General features: G+C 34.3%; 1 protein-coding gene across 8 annotated transcripts in view; it reads left to right on the top strand.

The window, feature by feature from the left end:
* The window catches only part of DPP10 (dipeptidyl peptidase like 10), a 1865365-nt gene that overhangs the window by 1659094 nt on the left and 185994 nt on the right, over positions 1-20277 (top strand). For 7 of the 8 annotated variants that reach the window (XM_004375073.2, XM_023730177.1, XM_023730175.1 and 4 more), the window contains 2 exons: positions 4553-4605; positions 4702-4783. In XM_004375073.2, coding sequence (XP_004375130.1) covers positions 4553-4605; positions 4702-4783 — 135 coding nt within the window. The remainder of the gene's footprint in view (positions 1-4552; positions 4606-4701; positions 4784-20277) is intronic. The other variant, XM_023730178.1, reaches the window with a different exon arrangement.

Raw genomic sequence — 20277 nt, 5'->3', positions numbered from 1 at the left:
GTGTATGTAAAAAAAAAATTTTTGAAATGGCGTATCTTTGGCTATGTGTATTTTCACAAAAGAAAAAAAAAAAAAGTTGAGAATTTAGAGGGTTAAAATGTTGTGGGGGTGTTAACCAATGTCATAAAACAGCATGTGTGTTACTGTTACATGAGAAAGTATCTGTTCTGTAAGCCTTCACCTGAAGTACAATAAAATATTTAAAAAAAAAAAAAAGAGTTGTTATTATATGTAGGACTATTTAAGTTTTCTACACTAGCTGCCTTGTTCTCAATTTATATTAATCCCTTCAGTGCCAAAGTCAACTATTATCTTCTCTATGTTGTGTTCTTGAAACCAAAAAGATTGATCATTTCTTGGAAAGCCTGTGGACTTATAATTGGCAAGATTTAATTTATCCATGAGTTGCAACAGAATGCTCTGTACTAATGTAATTTTTGCTAATCTTGTCACCTCGACTGAATTATGAAGTCTGGGGACAGGGATCACATATTTTATGGTCTTTTATTTGGCAAAATACCTAACTTATTAGCTGATATTTAATGTTAGTAAATGCATATAAATTGACAGAAAACATATAGGAATAAATAAATATTATCAACTTAATTGTTTAAAGAGCATGAATGCCACCCTTCTGCATACTTTTATAATTTGCTTGTCCTGGCAGGACTTAAATATGTCTGTTTTTCTGCCCCTGCAATGATATCTCATGCTATGTCTAATGTTACTGGTCTTAGGATACAATTCTCAGAATCAACTTCTTCTTGCGTTTCCCAAAGTAATGTAAAGATGATGGGGTCGAGATTGGATTGTAGGATTTTCTGATGCTGTCTGGACATCCCTATGCCTTTGGCATCGTGGAATTGATGATAGGACATCTCAAGACAAGCTTCTAGGAGGAACTTTTGGTTTTTTTGCACACTGTATCTTAATTCAGTCCCACCTCCACTTCTATTACCATAACTATTCATAATCCATAGCAGTGTAACATTATTTGCAGAGATATAAAGAGGATACTCTCAAATGCAGCTCTGGCTATGAAATGTGTTTGTACTCAAGGATCTCAGCATATGCCCACTTTGGCTTTTAATATACACTAGCCAAATATCACAAGAAAAAGGAATACTGTTCCTAACCTTAAGTGACTCCACTGTGACCACTTCATCTTGAAACTAGACTTTCCTTGCCCAGATAGAAGAGGAGACTAAGACAAAAGAAAGTGAGGAGTGTTAAGGAAAAATAGAAATGCTATCCATGTGGAGCGGAGAGAGAGATGGAAATGCAGGTTAATGCAGACTGAATTTAGACCAGTGTGCCTTAATACAGATGTCCAGTAAAGCTAAGTCTAGTTCTTATTGAGAATCCTCTTTTTAAAATCTCTCCAACAATATACACTTTTGACCCCTCTATACTCTTTCTATTAGATTGTGGGCAAAGAATATTATTTCAGTAATGTGATGTTACAAAACATGAAATATCTGGATCTGCTCGTAATACATATACACACACACATCAAAAGACAGGGATTTTAGAGGAAAGCATTTTATCCTCGGGCTAGGTTCTAATTATCTGTCGATGGCAAACTGCTGGCTTTGTAGTCTATGTAGCTGTCAATAGATGACGCTGAAACCTCTGTAACTTGTTACTTTAACCTGTTACGGGTTTGCAGGCAAGTCACGATTAACTTCTTTATTGCGGTCTTCCATTTTGACACATCAGCAGAGAGAAACAAATGCTGTATCAGGCTAAACACTGATTCACATCACCTGGTGGACATCTAAGTTCTTCAGGTTTATACTTTGAGAAAAGGCTGCAACCTCTATCACAAATATAGAAAGACACCAAAATTCAATAGCTGTATCCGACTCTGTCTCAGTGGTTGTTTTGGTGGTCTGCCTTGCCTAAAACACTAAGGCACAGTAACTCTCTCTCAAGATGAATGTGAGCCTAGAATTCAGGTACAGTTGTGAGGTGATTAACAGATGGGATGAATAGTCTCCTTTTACCTGTAATATCACTGACATAGCTGTCTGTTTCGATTTCCAAGGTTTAACTTGGCTGTTTGCTTTGGTGACAGAACTTTCTGAGATTGAAAGTGTGTTTTCAGAGGTGGTCACATTTCTTGTCAATTTGTCAGCTATAGTAGGTTCAAGATGCAAAGTTTGAAGTCAAATATGGAATTTAAGGATACACATGGGTGTCAAAATAGACCCCAGGAAATTATTTTTTCTTTTGCTTTTACAAGTCTATACTAATGGAAATATCAGATTTAATATATATTACAAAGGAATGAGAGAAGGAGGCTTTATTGTGAAACACAATATTGTAACAAATGAGGGGAGCAATTGCAATGCCAAGAGAGAAGAACACTAGCATTGTTTTACCAAATATGTGTCCAGTCCTGTTTAATTGAAGCCATTATTGTAGCCATGAGAAATAACAATTTGACTTCGAGGAAGTTTTAATTGGCAGTGTTATAATATTTCTGTGATGTACTTCTCCTACAGGAATTTTTTTTTTAAAAAAGCTTTTTAAATAATTGAATGTTGAAAATGAAAGTATCAGTGTAAGTTCTGTAAATCCTAGAACTAATAATACAACAGTATAGCTAGGTAGAGAAAATTCGCCTCACTAGATCCACATAAAAAAATAATGAAAACCAAACCCATTGCCATCAAGTAGATTCCAACTCATAGCGACCCTACTGGTCAGAGTAGAACTGCCCCATATATTTTCCAAGGAGCGCCTGGTGGATTCGAACTGCCTACATTTTGGTTAGCAGACAAATGCTTAAACCACAACACCACCAGGGTTTCCAGATCCACGTAGCTTAGAGAAAAATAATTTTATCTGAACTATAACATACTCATCTCTTTCCCTAACCCATATTTTGCAATTTTCCTCATTTCCTATCTATTGCACTATTTCATCATCTCTAGCTAGTAAGGACAGAACTTTAGAGATGTCTTTGTAATATCCCTTATGGTCCTAAATATCCCTTAATGTCCCTGTAAAATGGGTGCTGGGAAAAAAAAAAAACTTGCCATTGAGTCCATTCCAACTCATGGCTACCCCGTGTATTTCAGGGTAGAATTGTGCTCCATAGGGTTTGCAATGGCTGTAATCTTTCGAAGGGAGCCCTGCTGGTGCAGTGCTAACCAAAAGGTCAGTGGTTCAAACCCACTGGCCGCTCAGCAGGAGAAAGATGTGGCAGTCTGCTTCTGTAAAGATTGTTTTTGGTAGGTGCCGTCTAGTCGGTTCCGACTCATAGCCACCCTATGTACAGCAGAAAAGACTACAGCCTTGGAAACCCTATGGGGGAAGTTCTACTGTATTCTACAGGGTTGCTGAGTCAAAATTGACTCAAAAGCATTGGGTTAATTTTGGGGAAAGTTCCTAAGTGGCACAAACAGTTTGTCTTTGCCTGCTAATCTAAAGGTTGACAGTTCAACCAGCAGCCCCATGGAAGAAAAGTCCTAGTGATCTGCTTCTGTAAAGATGACAGCCAAGAAAACTCAATGGAGCAGTTCTACTTTGTCACATATAGGGTAGTCATGAGGCGGAATTGAATCAACAGCAACATGTTTGATTTGGCTTTTTAATCTTTCAGAAGTAGATCACCAGGCCTTTCTTCTGAGGCTTCTCTGGGTGGATTCAAACCACCTACATTTTGATCAGTAGCTGAACATTTAACTGTTTGTGGGTGCTGCAGTCTTTCAGAAAATTGGCTTTACAAAGAAGTAGAATTCTTTTTAAGATGGTACTAAAATCTCTTAAAGATCACATACATTTTCATTATGAGGATGTGTAGAATGTTGACCTCTGGTCTCCACCAGCACAAACGTCGGACTTTATGAGTTTTTCCCCATTAGAATTATTACTCAGTGAATATTGATTATTTCATGCAAGCACCATACTGTATTAGGTAATGTGGTGGATGCAAAGGTAATACACACCTGGACCTGCCAATATTCCAATGAAAAAAGGAGAGGTACTTAAAATGTTTATATAGTTTATATGAGTGAGTTATGTCTTAAATGTCATACAATAAACTGTCAAAGAGATGGCTTTTAACTGGGGTGATCTGTGTGCACTTGACTTAGGGTAGAATATCCAAGGAAAAAAAGGCAGAAAAAGTTCATGATATACAAGGGGAATTCATCTAATTTGATTGAAAGTATAGACTGGAGACAGGGAAGTAGCGAAGCTTATAGAAGCCAAACACTAAAATCTTTTAATATCAAAATATCAGTTCGAACTTTATTTTATAGACAATGGGGATCCACTGAAAATATTGAAGAAGAAAGTGATATAATCACAGTTATAGTAAGTATGGAGTGGATTGAATAAGGAACGAGATTGATGACAGCGAAAAGAATTAGAAGTCTATTGTAGTAAGGCACAGAGGGAGTGAGAAACTCCTGAACTGGGATATCTGCATATTTTGGTTTCTCCCTAACATCACTTGTTGGATATTATCAAGCACATACACATACGTTAACATGGGACCTTTATGCCAAACTAAGATGAATAACTTTTTTTTTTATTTCAGATTTTTCGTTATTCGTATACTGCTTCATATGTGATTTACAACATACACACTAGGTAAGTTCTTTGATTTTCTGGTTTTCATGAACAATTCTCCAACTTAATGGTGTAGATGTCAATTCATTCATGTAAAATATTTACATTTTTTTCAAGGGAAGTTTGGGAGTTAAATCCACCAGAAGTAGAGGACTCTGTCTTGCAGTATGCAGCCTGGGGTGTCCAAGGGCAGCAGCTGGTAAGCATAGGCCTTAGTATGCACCAAGTAATGGGAGACATGGCCCTATGAAAAAGATTTTCCTTGTAAAAGTGCTGTGTTATACTTGATGTTTTTCAAAGCATCTTTGTATCTTTAATATTCTCATTTAAGAATGTATCAAATGATAATAGTATTATTTTATAATTTACTTAAAGAGTTTAGAGAGTAATATATGATAAAACTACTAGTTAATAATGAAACCTACAATAGAACTCAATAATACTAGAGCCTAGTCACATGGAATTTCTATTATGTAATATTTGTCAATTTTCATGCAAAACTCAAAAATGAGATTATTTATTCTTAAACATGCTTTCAAGACAAACATTTAACACAGAAGGCCACACGATATTTTTTTAAAAGAGGATTTTTATCATGTTGAAATTATCATAAACTCAGAAAGATAATTTTTGATGTATAAAAGCAGTTTATGGAATACTATAAATATTCCTATACATGTCTCGTGGTGTTTCTAAAGGGAATAATGCCCAGGAAATGGTTATATAAAATATGCATGCTCAAATGTACTAAAATGCATTTCCATTGAATGGATTCCTACTCACAGTGACCCTATAGAACGGAGTAGGACTGCTCCATAGGGTTTCCGAGGAGCTGCTGGTGAATTTGAATTGCTGACCTTTTGGTTAGCAGCTGTAGCTCTCAACCACTACGCCACAAAGGCATTGCTAAATTGATTCCTAGAGTGTTTGTTATGTTTATACTTTTCCCAGCAACTATGTGACAGTTCCTTTTCTTCCATATTCTCACCAATATCTAGTTTTCCAGACTTTGAAATTATTCCCCACCTTAGGGGTATAAAATAGTAGTCCATTGTGGCTTATTAATATTTCCTATTGCCTTGATTTCTAATGAATTTGAGCAACTTTCATATATTTACTGGATATTTATATTCTCTCATATGTGAAATACATATTAATATCTTTTGCCCAATTCTTTTCACATTTTATCCTTTTTTAATTAAAAAGAACTCTCTGTATATTTTGGATAGTGATACTTTGCCCAGTTTTTGTCTTAACTGTTCACTCTGTTGTCTTATTTCTGTTTCATGTAATCAGAAAGACATATGAATTTCAGAATTGGCTTTTAGGTTACATATTCAAAGTTGGTGTTTGGAATGTTATTACTTTGAATCTGTAGGTCAATTTTGGAATATTAACATCTTAGTGATATTACATCTTCATATCCAAGAACATTTTATATATCTTCAGTTATTTGAGACTTCTTTAGTATCTTTCCATGAAATGTCATAATTTTCTACCTAAAGATTTTGCATCTCATAGTTTTGGTTGTTATTTTATGTGCTGTTACTTTTTAATTTTTGTTTTTCTTTGCTTTCTTTTTTCTTTCTCTCTGTTACTAGTGTATAGAAATGATGTAAGATTTTACTGATTTTGTATGCATCAACTTTTTTAAGCTAACTTATTAATTAACATTTTTACATAGACTAACTGACTAATAGCTACCTTTTCCACTTGAATTTTTATACTTTTTATTTCTTTTTTAAAATTTTACTGCACTACCTATCATCTGGTGTGTATAGGTATGCTGTTTCGTTTGTGGGAATATTTTAAAATATTGATTCAAACATTGATACAGGATTATTACATCTTACATTTACTTTTGAATTTGTTTTGGTAATTTATACATTTCTAGGAATCTATCTCACCTAAATTTCCAACGTTTTAGTATAATACTTTTATAATATTCTCTTATTATCATATTAATATCTACATTTATTGTTATATGTCTTCTTCTTTCCTAGTGTAATTTTTAAGTACATTCTTTCTTCGTGATCACCGTTGGTTGGTATTTGTAAACGTCATATTTGTCTTGTCAAAGAGGCAAATTTTAAATTTATTTGAACCTTTCTATTATAATGCAGTTTTCTGTCTCATTGTTTCTAGTTTTAAATTTTCTCTTTAATTTCTTATTTTCTTTCTTTTACTTTCTATGGGTTCATTCTGATATGTTTTATTCTAACTTCTTAAGAGAAATGCCTCACTGATTAACTTTCAGTGTGTCTATTTTTTCTTTTCTAATGTAAGCACTAGAAGCTATAGAATTCTCTCTAAATTCTGCTTAATTTTTTTCTACGTTTTGAGAATATTATTAGTATTTAATTTGATTATTTTCCAATTTCTTTTGTGATATCTTATTTCAGGTGGGTTATTTTGAAATTTGTTTTTAAATTTACAAAAATGTAGAACTGGTTTTGAAACTAATTAGTAACTGTCAGAAATGGGTCTTCATAATAGTGATGTTTTGAAATGGATGAGACTTGCTTTATGGCTTAGTATTAATTTTTATAAATGTTTCCATGTGTTGGAAAATGTTATGCATTCACCATGCAATAGGTACAGTTTTGATATATGCCTATTAGATTTATCTTATAACTATGTTACTTAAGAGTTAAATTTCCATACTAAGGATGGTGGATATGTGATTTTTTTTTCCTTTAGTTTTCTATCAATTTTGTATTGTATAATTTGAATTACTTTTGATGGTGAATCTCAGTGAAATGAAACTCTTGACAATTTTATGAATATCTGTTTATCTTATTTACCATTAATAATCTTGACTGACCAACCCTATGTCTATCCTTTTACAGAGGAGAAAATCCTGTAGTTTTTTTTTTTTTAGTTAGAATTGCTGCTTCAACAACAGCTGAGTGGGCTGAGGTGTTTATTTCCAATGAGCCTCAATTCCTCAACTATGAAGTAGAAATGTTTACATCATCATGTCATTGTGATAATTAATTGGAATAGTATAAATATCTTTCCTAATAAGGTGTCTATAGTTCTGTAATTATTATTGCTGAAATTATTATTTTGGTTTAGCTTTTTTTGGTTAAATCAAAGAAATGCTTTCAAAAGCTGATTGGTTTATAGAGAAATAATAGTAGATATTTCACAACTCAAGAAGGCTGCAGAACAACATACTGGTGATAAATGATGCTTCTTGTCAATGGAAAAAGTTCTAGATCATGGAATGTTCTGGAAGTAAATAGAACTGAAATATGGTCTCTGGCAGTAGTTGGTCATGTGACCTTGGCCAAGTCATTTTCCCTTGGCAGTTCACCTCATGTTCATCACCAGTAAAATGTGAACATTTGACTCTTTTTTGTACTCATTTATATCAAATATTGTTCTAATTTTTAAAAACTGAGATTATTTAAAAATTTCTATTTTAAGAATGATTGGGAACAAGCAGTAAGAAATATACGGAAGGTTGAAAAAGAATTAAGGAGTATTAGGCATGATAGATTTCCTTTTTTTAATCATAGTTTGCTGCTCAAACATTTCTCAAGTCAGTTGTGCAATAGATTTGTGTTTGGGGGTATGAAAAATATTTTTCACGTGATAAACAATTGCCACTGTGTCTTGGTAAATGTGTTCTTAAACATGCAAACTAAGTGGCAAATGTAATATTAAAAGAAAAGCTGCTTATAATATAGAAAATAAGCAACAGTAAAATAAATTATGTTGTTCCTGCTCTTTAATTTTCCAAAGTACCTAATACTGTTTTATGGACTCAGTCAAAAAGAACATTAAGAAAACTAAGTTTTATCCTAAAATACTGAGAGCAAAACACACATAGTTGCCAGGCGTTAGACTTGAAGCTGCTTAAGCATCTTTATGGCTGTGTTTTGCAAAAAGAAGTCCTACATTATTCTTTGCATCCACTGTCATGTTCACACTAAGTGGTTGAAAAGTTGAATGAATAACTATGAGAAAAATAAATCAGTGATTTAAAAAGATAAATTAATGTAATTATCTAGATACTGTTGCGTATAAGCAGCATATTTGTCTTTATCAAGTGGATATTTAGAGAAATTTCAAAACAAGGCATTTAATCTTCCCTTGTAGAACTGGCTCTAGGTCTAATGATGTTCTTGTGGAGTGGCAGCTAAGCTGCATGAGATGTGCCAGATGTAAAGATGCCGGGTTTGATTCAGAGAAGGGTACGTGATCCATGTAGGGACAGGTGATGGACAGGACATTCATGGACAGGTGATGAGTGAGCACTACAAAGCAGGCAGTTGCTCTAGTCCTACCTGCTTCACTCTAATACTGTGAACAGTAAAGCTGGTTCACTGCAGCTGGGCCAGGTACAAATTCAGAACAAACAAAATCCCCAAACCCACAAACCCCGGGTAATTTCACCTGTGTGTTACTAGAGAGTCTTTGAAAAATCTTTAAAATTTTGATTGATTTTAAATGTCTCTCTTATTCTGTAAGCCTGAGAGGAGCCCACACCAGGCCAAAATGGTAACAGTTTGATTCACCCAACGAAACAGTGTTAATTGTATGCATTTTCTGTAATAATTTCTATTTGTTATTGGTTCCTTATTCTTTAATAGATTTGAGAAAATCTTAAAAATGCTAAAAATATTTTAAAGATCATAGGTCCTCTCGTAGGAGTCAAATTGCAGATATCTGAATCTTGGGTTCACTACTTACTAGTTGTTAACTGTGACAACATTACATAATATCTATGTGTCTTAGTTTCTGTAAAATGGGATAAAAATAGTACTTTACTAATAGGGCTTTTCTGTTATTTAATGTATTAATATAGATATAAAGCACTTTGAATAGCACCTGGCATATGATAAGTATTTTATAGATGTTAATTTTTATTATTAGTCAAAAGAAAAAAAAGAGATCAAAATAGCCATTTGTCACTTGAATTGCACCTTTTTTGGTAACTTTAGTTTTACTAGTTTTGTGAAAAACTAAGCCTAACTTATTTGTAATGGCATTTTCAAAGTGCTTTGGGAAAGTTTTGAGAATAATTCAATGTTTTTCAAGGTTATCTTTTGTGTGCATGTAAACATAAATTCAGTATAAAGGACATATCTCTACAAATGGCTAATGGTCCCTTTCATGTGAGTATGACAGGCTTTGTCAATATTTGAAGCTATCAGCAAACTCAGCAATGTGATTTTATTAGAGATGAGTCATTATAATACTTTATTTAGTTTTGCATTAAACATATTAAGGAGTCCTGTAGTGCTTATAAACTAAGGACAATTAATTTCTCAACCTTAATTTTCAGTTTCTAATTTCATTTGCTATAAAGGAATTCCCTGGCTGTAGAACAAAGAGGTAAGAGATTGATATACTTTATAGATGCAAGGGACCAGAGTTAGAACTCAAAGGATGGAAGTATAATTTTAAGTCACACTAAGTGTGGGGGAAGGCAAACTTTGTGTAAAAAAGACCCTGAAGTAATAATACATGCACCATTCAGAGAAGGTGGAAAGTAGATCACTTAAGCTATAGTACGTTTCATAAAAAGAAATATTTAGGTGAGCCCTAAAACAGGAAAAATATGTTCAATTGAAAAGGCTTCTGTTGGGTATTTTCTTTTCCTTTTTAAAAATACTTTGTCTTACAAAAGTTAAAATTGGGGAACATTTTGAAAATTCATATAGTTATTAAAAAATAAAATAAACTCATCTGTAATTCCACCTCAAAGATTTGAAGAATTTTGAAAACCAAGTAAAAAAGTTTGAGTTTGAGGAGGAAGGCATTTTACTGAATAGAACATGGTACCTGGACTCAGAAAACCTCAGCTCAAGCCCAGCTTCTTTTTGCTTTGTAACTTAGTGGAAGTTGATAGCTCAAACTTAGCTTACTCATATTTAAATGGAAGATAATCATAATGACTTCCCAGTTTTGTCTGAGGTTTAAATGAGATATGACAGGGATGACTGTTAACATAGTAAGTGCTCAATAAAAAATAGCTATTATTTTGAATCCCATCTGTCCTTCCATGTAACGATGGGCTTAATTCAGAGCATCATCATCTTTCACGTAAATATTTTAGTAGCTTATTTTCTAATATCCTTTCTCCAACAACTAGCCATTCTAAGCCAGCTACCAGCTGCAGAGATATGTGTTAAAAATGCATTCTGTAACAGGCTCCCAGGAGGTTACAAAATGTCACTGAAGTGACACACCATGTCAATGATATGACACACGAGGCGTGAGGAATGTGACACATCGTCTGGTTCCTGCCACTGTGTTGCGGAAGCACAGATTGTCTCTACCTGAACCAAACTCTTCCTAGTTTCTAAATGATGCCATACTGCTCTTTTATGTCTCTGAGTCATTCCCCTTTGTATACCTAGTCAGTCGCATCTTTTTGCGCAGAACACTTTGTCAAAAACTTCCACTCCTTTTCTCTGACAATACTTCCTTGACCCTTACTCCATCCTAAGAGAATCGCTTGCTTCTCAGGATTCTAACATCTGTCTATTTTTAACTCAAATTATTTAAAATATTTGTATTAGTTACATTGGTATTTTCCACTACGGACCTATGATCATTTCCAGAGCAGGTAGAATGCAGAATATGCTAAACATCTGTTTCATTTCCTAGTTCCTCTTTTCCCTCTCCTTCTCCCTCTCCCTCCCCATTCCTTTCTCCCTCTCTCTTCCAAAAAATGTTCTAAGACAACATAATGTGAAAAAAGTCATGTATGAAAAGACCAGGCTGGTAGAAGAGTTTAGCAGAGATTGTAGCAATCAAGTCTAGAGGAAAGAGGCTAGGTTTAGAGGCTATTTATATGCAGGTAGTCCCTGATTTATGGCCTGTTTGAGTTAGACAAACAGCCTTTTTGTTTTCTTACATTTTATTGTTAGTAATATGTACTACGTATGTGTTGCAACACATAATTTGCTGATGTTATCATTTTCATGCCAACCCCTAAAGACAAATAAAGATTGGGTTTATAAAGATACTGATAATGAAAGGCAATAATAATGAAATTTTTTTTAATGAGATATTTGACTTACATCAAAACCTACTTATGACCCAGTTGACTGAACAGAACTACTTGTAACGTATAACTTAAATGACTGGGAATGAAAATATGTTTAGGAGATAAATACAACAAGTTTTTAAAATGAGATCTAAAATTTGATTGTTGTCCAAAAATGAAAATTATTTTATAAATATTCACTTATGTAAAATACAATTTTCAAGTTAAATTATTCAAGAATTAAGGAAGTTTATATATATATATATATATAAATTTTTTTTTTTCATTTCACATTTGCACTCCTCATCTGATGTTGCTCCCTGGGTGGTATAAACGGTTAAAATGCTCAACTTCTAACCTAAAGATTGGAAGTTCAAGTGCATTCAAAGGCACCTCTTAAGAAAGACCTTACTTCGGAAAAATCCACCATTGAAAACTCTGTGGAGCACAGTTCTATCCTGATACACGTGGGGTCACCGTGAGTCAGAATAGACTGGACAACAACTGGTTGCTGGTATTTTCCTGGTTATGCTAATATTTTTCAGTCTATTTAGGGTAAAATAAGATAAAAATATCCTAACCAAAAGGTTGGAGGTTCAAGTCCACCCAGCAGTGCCTTGGAAGACAGGCCTAGAAGTCTACTTCTGAAATACTAGCCATTGAAAATCCTATGGATCACAGTTCTACTCTGATACACATAGGGTGTCCAAGAGTCAGAACCTACTTGATGACAACTGGTTATATATTATCATAATGGCATAAAGCTTTAAAATATCCAGTACATATAATCTAGATGTTTAGGGAAATCACTTTTCCAACTTTTATTGCCTACATTTTTCAAATATATGATTTTTAGGTAATTCTCCAAATGCAAATAGAATTTTTAAAATTCTCCTATCACCTATATTTTTACCATTACTAGAGATTTACCTTAAACTTGTACTAAAATTTTAAATGATTATCAATGGCATATTGTCTCTAGTAAAATTTAAATTTCTTAGATGTTGGGCTTACTTTTCAATTAATAAAATTTTTGAACTAATTTTTGACTTTTACAACACGACATTTCCCTTAATTGTTGTGTTCCATGTATCATTTTTCCAGTGTCTTTGAAATCTCATGTTTCCTAGTAAAATCATTATGACTTGGCTTCACATTCCATTAGATAGCTGTATTTTTTTTAATGTAAAAGTAATTATTTTGATTACTATTAGGATACATTCAAGAAATATAAGTTAAACATACAAATATAAGATATATGCCTATTAACTGATGCCCTGTATGTTCTGGGATGAAAGGCTTGAATTTGGTTGGAGTCCTAGCATAGTAGAGCTCTAACAGACTTAGAAAAGGAAAAGAGGTCAGTGAGAATCCAGTCTGGTTTCAGATCAGTTCTTTACTGTAGTGAGTATGAGGTTTATTCCTAACTAACACATTGGTACAGGAAGATAGCTGGTTGTAAAGCCAGAAATTTTATACCATTAATCCTTTAGGTTAAGAGCTCAGCTGTTAACCAAAAGGTTGACAGTTCGAATCTACCAGCCCTCCTTGGAAATCGTGTGAGGCAGATCTACTCTGTGCTGTAGGGTCACTATGAGTTGAAATAACTCAACAGCAATATTTTTTTTTTTTTAACATCCTTTAGTGTTTGTCATGATGATTTATTTTGAACCATTTATGACCTCATTCATCTTTATTAATGGAAATAATTGAAAAAAAGCCTCCTTTCAAGATAAATGAACAAACTCTGTCCTTGTTTTTTGCTTCAGGAAATAAAAACAGTTCAGTTTATGACGCTCTGTTGCTAGTCACAACTAAGGCCTAATGGAGCTCACTTCAAATTTGAGATCAAGAAGATCAATATCAAGAGGCTCATCTAATTTCTTTACTCAATATTTTGGCCAGAAATACCTGATAACTCATAACAGAATCACTTTGTTTCTGTGTAAGAAAAAAAAGAAAAAAAATTAAAATCTCTCTCTTGTGTGATAAATTTACAATGTATTCAGATACATAGTTACATTACATATATTCATACCTATGTGTATATATATGTATGTATATGTGTGTATATGATATATGTAATGTGACAGGATATACATTTTCCTAAATATAAGTAAAAAATGCTATTAGAGAGCGTGCATATGTGTGTGTGTCTCTGTGTGTGTGTAGAAAACAACAAAGAAAAAAGCAAATGCAATGAAAATGAGCAATTTAAAGGAAAATTAATTTGCATTATTGCACAAAAAATCAGACACACATCAGGGAAGCACTCCCATAAACCCCTCAGTTGCTTATAATTAAATATCATTTTCATGACTGTTTCACCTAAATTTGGAGACCTTCAAAAGATATAAAATTAAAAAATGACTTTATCTTCCTTAATATGCACACAATTCATACTGCTTTCCTCCAGCTGTGTTGCCTATATCATTGTAAAGAGAAAACTGAGCAACGTGAACAATTTTAGCTATACTTCTATTGGCTGGAGCCCTGGTGATACAGTGGTTAAGAGCTCAGGCTGCTAACCAAAAGGTCAGCAGTTTGAATCTACCAGCCACTCCTTGAGAACTCTATGGGGCAGTTCTACCCTGTCCTGCAGGGCCACTGTGAGTCAGAATCCACTCGAAGGCAATGTGTTTTTTATACTTCTATTGCTTTTATCAGTCCACAGTGGATTTATTGTAAGTCATTTGATAAATATGTGTTGACTTGACTTTGCTGACTGCCCTGGACTGTAAACTATCTGAAGGCAGGAGCTCAAATCCTCATAGCATGTATAACTCATAGTATGAAGGTAGTAGGCATATGGTTTCCACTGATGATAATAAATAAGAAGAGGCTGAGGGAAGAACGGTGTAACTTGTTCCAGCATGTGAACATAGAAGATATTTAGATGCTTTAACAGTTTCTAGGTAAGGTCACCCCTAAAGAATGAGGAGAAATATTGCCAAGCTTATCTCCAGGGAAAAAACAGAAAACAGTCAGTCAACTGTATGCTATTTGAGGATACCTTTTAACTACACTGTATTTATAGTATTTTATTTGTAATTTTAGAAAATCCAAACTGAAATCAGAACTTTATAATAAAAAGTACCCAATATTAATGATAGGACTTCTGTACTTTACAATGTCTTTTTATTTTGGAGGGGGTAGAGTAGTTTTTATTCCTAGCTTAATGTGTTTCAATTGGTTTATCTGACATGTTCAAATATTTCATAGAGGTTATAATTATGTGTTAAGAACATGTTATGCATAGGGGTATAAAAGGCACAAACCCTACATTCCAGGAGGTCACATCCAATAGTGTCTAGAGGTGAAGATTCCCAGCTCTAGGAATATCTAGAACAGGAGTATCCTAGCATGCACCTCTCCTCTCAGGGAGAGCCCACTCGAAGATGGTAGGGCAATTTCCTGAAGGAAGTGATGTGCAAACTGAGTTTTGGAGTTACGTGGAAGGGCAAATTTGGACATTTATTTAAAGACATAGCTCTGGGCTAAAATGAGATTATAAAATATGGAAATAAATAAACTAGACATATATTTATCTACTTTAATTCTTTTATTTATATTTTTAATAACAGAATATTAAAACTTAAGTGTCAGTCCCAAATGTAAGGAAAAAAAAAAAGAAGTAAACCAGACATATAAAACCTGTCAGCGGATTTGTACAAGAAAGAAAACTCATTGTTTCTGAGTTCTACTAGAAGCTCACCATATTTCTCTAAATGGAAGTTTAAGCAGTTGTTGAGTTATTTAGAATTAATGAGGTAAATGCAACAGCTGTTTCTTTCTTTTCTCTGTTTGTTTTCCAGCATAAATAACAATTTATGTGCCACTTCTTGTCTCATGCTACTCCTAACATGAAATTAAATAGTAAATTGTGAAGTGAGAGGCATAGAGCTTCCAGGATTGTGGCTTTCTAACTGTACATCTAGTTTACATATAATCCAGTGCTGGACACTTTAGACAGTCCTACTAAGCAGACCACTTGAGTGGAATAACAATGTAGATAATAATCTATTAGGGTTCCTAAATATTAGGTGCTTTTTGTTTTGTTTTGTTTCGTTAGAAGTAAGGCTGTGCATACCTATTATTCTTACTTTTGACCATACAGATTTATTCTACAGTGATGCCAAGTCATATTAGATCAGCAGTCTAAATCAAAACTTAAGAAAAATAAGAAAATTATTATAGTATCTATTGTGAGATGTGAAGCATTTCACACAACCCCTGAGGTAAAAAGATCCCAATTAGGAAGGGTTCAGTATTTTAGTGATTTACTGTGTTTTATTAAATGACATGCAGAGAACTCCCTAAGGGGAACTGTGACCTGCGTTAATGTCAAGATTCTTCATGTTGGAAATAATTCCAGACACCCTTTAGAGATGGCGAAGTACAAGGGCCCTACCCTTGCTCCTTTCTTAAGAACAACAAGGAAAGTGACAATTTAAAAAGATTATGCCATCTTTCATGAAACTATAAATCTGCCCTGCCTAAACTGTAATCTCTAAGGAACATGAAGTAAAAATTCCCCAGAGCGAGGAAGGGACTGAAAGCAAACGTACACCTTAGCAGATTTTGAGGAACAGAGAAGTAGACACATCCTCAATTTTAGCTGATAAATTCCATACTTCTCTTGCAGTAAAAGATAGAATAAATAGAAAATAAGTCAGGATATAAAAAATTCGATAATACAATCAACCAACTTAACATAATTGACATTTATAGAACACTATATGCAACATTGAAAGGAGCCCTGATGGCACAGTGATTAAGCACTCAGCTGCTAATCAAAAGGTTGGTGGTTCAATCTCACCAGCTGCTCCGCTGAAGAAAGTGTGACAGTCTGCTTCCTTAAAGATTAGAGCCTTGGAAAACCTATCGGACAGTTCTACTCTGTCCTGTAGGGCTGCTGTGAGTCAGAATCGACTCAACAGCAACAACTTGGGTTTTTTGGTTTTTATATGCAACGTTTGGACTGGGCACCATTTCATTCTGTTGTACATAGGGTCAGCATTAGTTGGGATTGACTGGACAGCAGCTGTCTGTTTATCTACTTATCTATCTATCCATCTGTCTGTCTATCTGTCCATCTATCTATCTATCTATCATCTCTATCTATCCCCAATAATTACAGAATGCATGGTATTTTCAAATGCATATGTTCGGCCATAAAACAAGTCTCAATAAATATAAATGTATTTAAATAATACATAGTAGTTTCTCTGCTCACAATGGAATTAAATCAGAAATCAGTAAAAATAATATACATAAAAGCATTCCATACTGAAAATTAAGCCACAATTTTATATAACCTATGCGTCAATGATGGAATCACTAGGAAAATTAGAAAATGTTTTAAATTGACTTATGAGAACTCACACATTAGAATTTGTGGAATGCAGCAAAAGCTGTACTTATGAAGAACTTTATAAATTTAAATGTCTATATTAGGTAAGAAGAACACTTTAAAATCAACAATCTAAGCTTCTCCTTTGAGGAGCTAGAAAAAAGAAGAGCAGACTTTAAAGTAAGTAGAAGGAAGGATATAATAAAGATATGAACAGAAATTAATGAAATAGAAAACAGATAAAAAATAGAATCAGTGAAATAGAAGTTTGTTCTTAGGAAATTTCAAACCTGATAAACATCTCACTTGACTGATTAAAAAAATAAATAATAAAAAGAAAAACGAAAAGCATTCATATCATAAATAAAAAAGTAAGCGTTACTAGAAATCATCTAGATGTTAAAAAGATAATAAAACTATACTCTTAGCAAGTTCAGAGCCCTGGTGGCACAGTGGTTAAGAGTTCGGCTGCTAACCAAAAGGTTGGCAGTTCTAATCTACCAGCTGTTTCTGGGAAATCCTATGCAGCAGTTCGACTCTGTCCTATAGGGTCACTATGAGTTGGAATCAATTTAACGGCAATGAGTTTGGTTTGTTTTTTTGGTTTCTTAGCAGGTTTATGCCAACATTTGACAACCATAATAAAATGGACAATTTATATGAAAGACACAGATTGTGAAATCAAGAGAGGAAACAATAGAAAATTTAAATAGGAGTCCCTGGGTGTTCCAAATAATTAAAGCACTCCACTGATAACAGAAGGATTAGAAGGTCAGCTCTACCCAGAGGTGCCTCAGAAGAGAGGTCAGGTAATATACTTTAAAAAAAAAAAAAATTAACCATTGAAAAGCTTATGGAGCACAGTTCTTTTCTGACGTGCATGAGGATGCCATGAATGAGATGACTCAATGGCAACTGAACTGAATAACTATTAAAAATATGTTGAACTCAATAAATAAATCCCTTCCCATTATATATATGTATATACATATGTGTATATGGTTGTTGTTGTGCTCTGTCTAGTCAATTCTGATGCATAGTAAACCTACGTGACACAGAAAAACTGCCCCATAGAATTTTCTAGGCTGCAATCTTTATGGGAGAAGATTGCCAGGTCTTTTCTCCTGCTGAGTGGCTCATGAGTTTGAACAGCTGACCTTTTGGTTAGTAGCTGAGTGCTTAACCATTGCGCCACCAGGGCTCTGTATATTTTATATATTATACTTCATATATATATTATGGAGCCCAGGTGGCACAGTGGTTAAGAGTTGCAGCAAGCTACAGCTGCTAAACAAAAGGTCAGCAGTTCGAATCCTCCAGCCACTTCTTGGAAACTCTATGGGGCAGTTCTACTCTGACCTATAGGGTCACTACAAATTAGAATTGACTCAACAGCAATGGGTTTTTTCATATATATTATATTTCATCTACGTTGTATTTTTGAGAAAATAATGCCTGCTTTCTATGTTTGCCAACCACGCCTTCCCCCCATGAGGTATTTTCATAAGCACTGCTATGCCATTTTTTTTTAACAGCAAAAAATAGGCATAGCAGTGCTTATGAAAATATTTCATGAGGGAAGGGTGCAGTTGGCAAACAAAATGAAGCATGCTATTTGCATAAAAATACGATATATGTATTATACTTCATATATATTGGAATCATCAAAAATGAAATGGAACGCATAAACATTGATATCCTAGGCATTAGTGAGCTGAAATGGACTGGTATTGGGCCATTTTGAATCAGACGATCAAATGGTCTACTATACCAGGAATGACAACTTAAAGAGGAATGACATTGCATTCATCGTCCAAAAGAACATTTCAAGATTTGTCCTGAATTACAGTGCTGTCAGTGACAGGATAATATCCATACGCCTAAAATGAAGACCAGATAATATGACTATTATTCAAGTTTATGCACCAACCACTACGGCCAAAGATGAAGAAATTGAAGATTTTTACCAGCTTCTGCAGTCTGAAATTGATCAAACATGCAATCAAGATGCACTGATAATCACTGGTGATTGGAATGTGAAAGTAGGAAACAAAGAAGAAGGATCAGTAATTGGAAGATATGGCCTTGGTGATAGAAATGATGCCGGAGATCGCATGATAGAATTTTACAAGACCAACGACTTCTTCATTGCAAATACCTTTTTGCACCAACATAAATGACGACTATACACATGGACCTTGCCAGATGGAATATACAGGAATAAAATCGATTATATCTGTGGAAAGAAACGATAGAAAAGCTCAATATCATCAGTCAGAACAAGGCCAGGGGCCGACTGTGGAATGGACCATCAATTGCTCATATGCAAATTAAAGTTGAAACTGAAGAAAATTAGAACAAGTCCAAGACAGCCAAAGTATGACCTTGAGTATATCACCCCTGAATTTAGAGACCATCTAAAGAACAGATTTGACACACTGAACACTAATGACTGAAGACCAGACAAGTTGTGGAATGACATCAAGGATATCACACGTAAAGAAAGCAAGAGGTCATTAAAAAGACAGGAAAGAAAGAAAAGACCAAAATGGATGTCAGAAGAGACTCTGAAACTTGCTCTAGAACACTGAGTAGCTAAAGCAAAAAGAAGAAATGATGAAGTAAAAGCACTGAACGGAAGATTTCAAAGGTAGGCTCGAGAAGACAAAACAAAGTATTATAATGACATGTGCAAAGAGCTGGAGATAGAAAACAAAGAGAGAAGAACATGCTCAGCATTTCTCAAGCTGAAAGAACTGAAGAAAAAATTCAAGCCTCGAGTTGAAATAGTGAAAGATTCTATGGGGAAAATATTAAACAATGCAGGAAGCATCAAAAGAAGATGGAAGGAATACACAGAGTCATACCAAAAAGAGTTGGTCAACGTTCAACCATTTCCGGAGGGAGCATATGATGAGGAACCGATGGTACAAAAGGAAGAGGTCCAAGCTACACTGAAGGCACTGGCAAAAAACAAGGCTGCAGGAATTGATAGAATAACAATTGAGGTGTTTCAACAAAATAATGCAGCACTAGAAGTGCTCACTTGTCTATGCCAAGAAATTTGGAAGAAAGCTACCTGGCCAGCCGACTGGAAGAGATCCATATTTTTGCCTATTCGCAAGAAAGGTGATCCAACTGAATGCAGAAATTATCGAACAATATCATTAATATCACTCTCAAGTAAAATTTTGCTGAAGATCATTCAAAAGTGGCTGCAGCAGTATATTGACAGGGAACTGCTAGAAATTCAAGCTGGATTTAGAAGAGGACGTGGAACCAGGTATATCATTGCTGATGTCAGATGGATCCTGGCTGAAAGCAGAGAATACCA

Source organism: Trichechus manatus, unplaced genomic scaffold, assembly GCF_000243295.1.
Source record: "Trichechus manatus latirostris isolate Lorelei unplaced genomic scaffold, TriManLat1.0 scaffold00033, whole genome shotgun sequence".
Lineage (NCBI taxonomy): Eukaryota > Metazoa > Chordata > Mammalia > Sirenia > Trichechidae > Trichechus > Trichechus manatus.
This window is presented reverse-complemented; position numbering and strand designations above follow the sequence as displayed.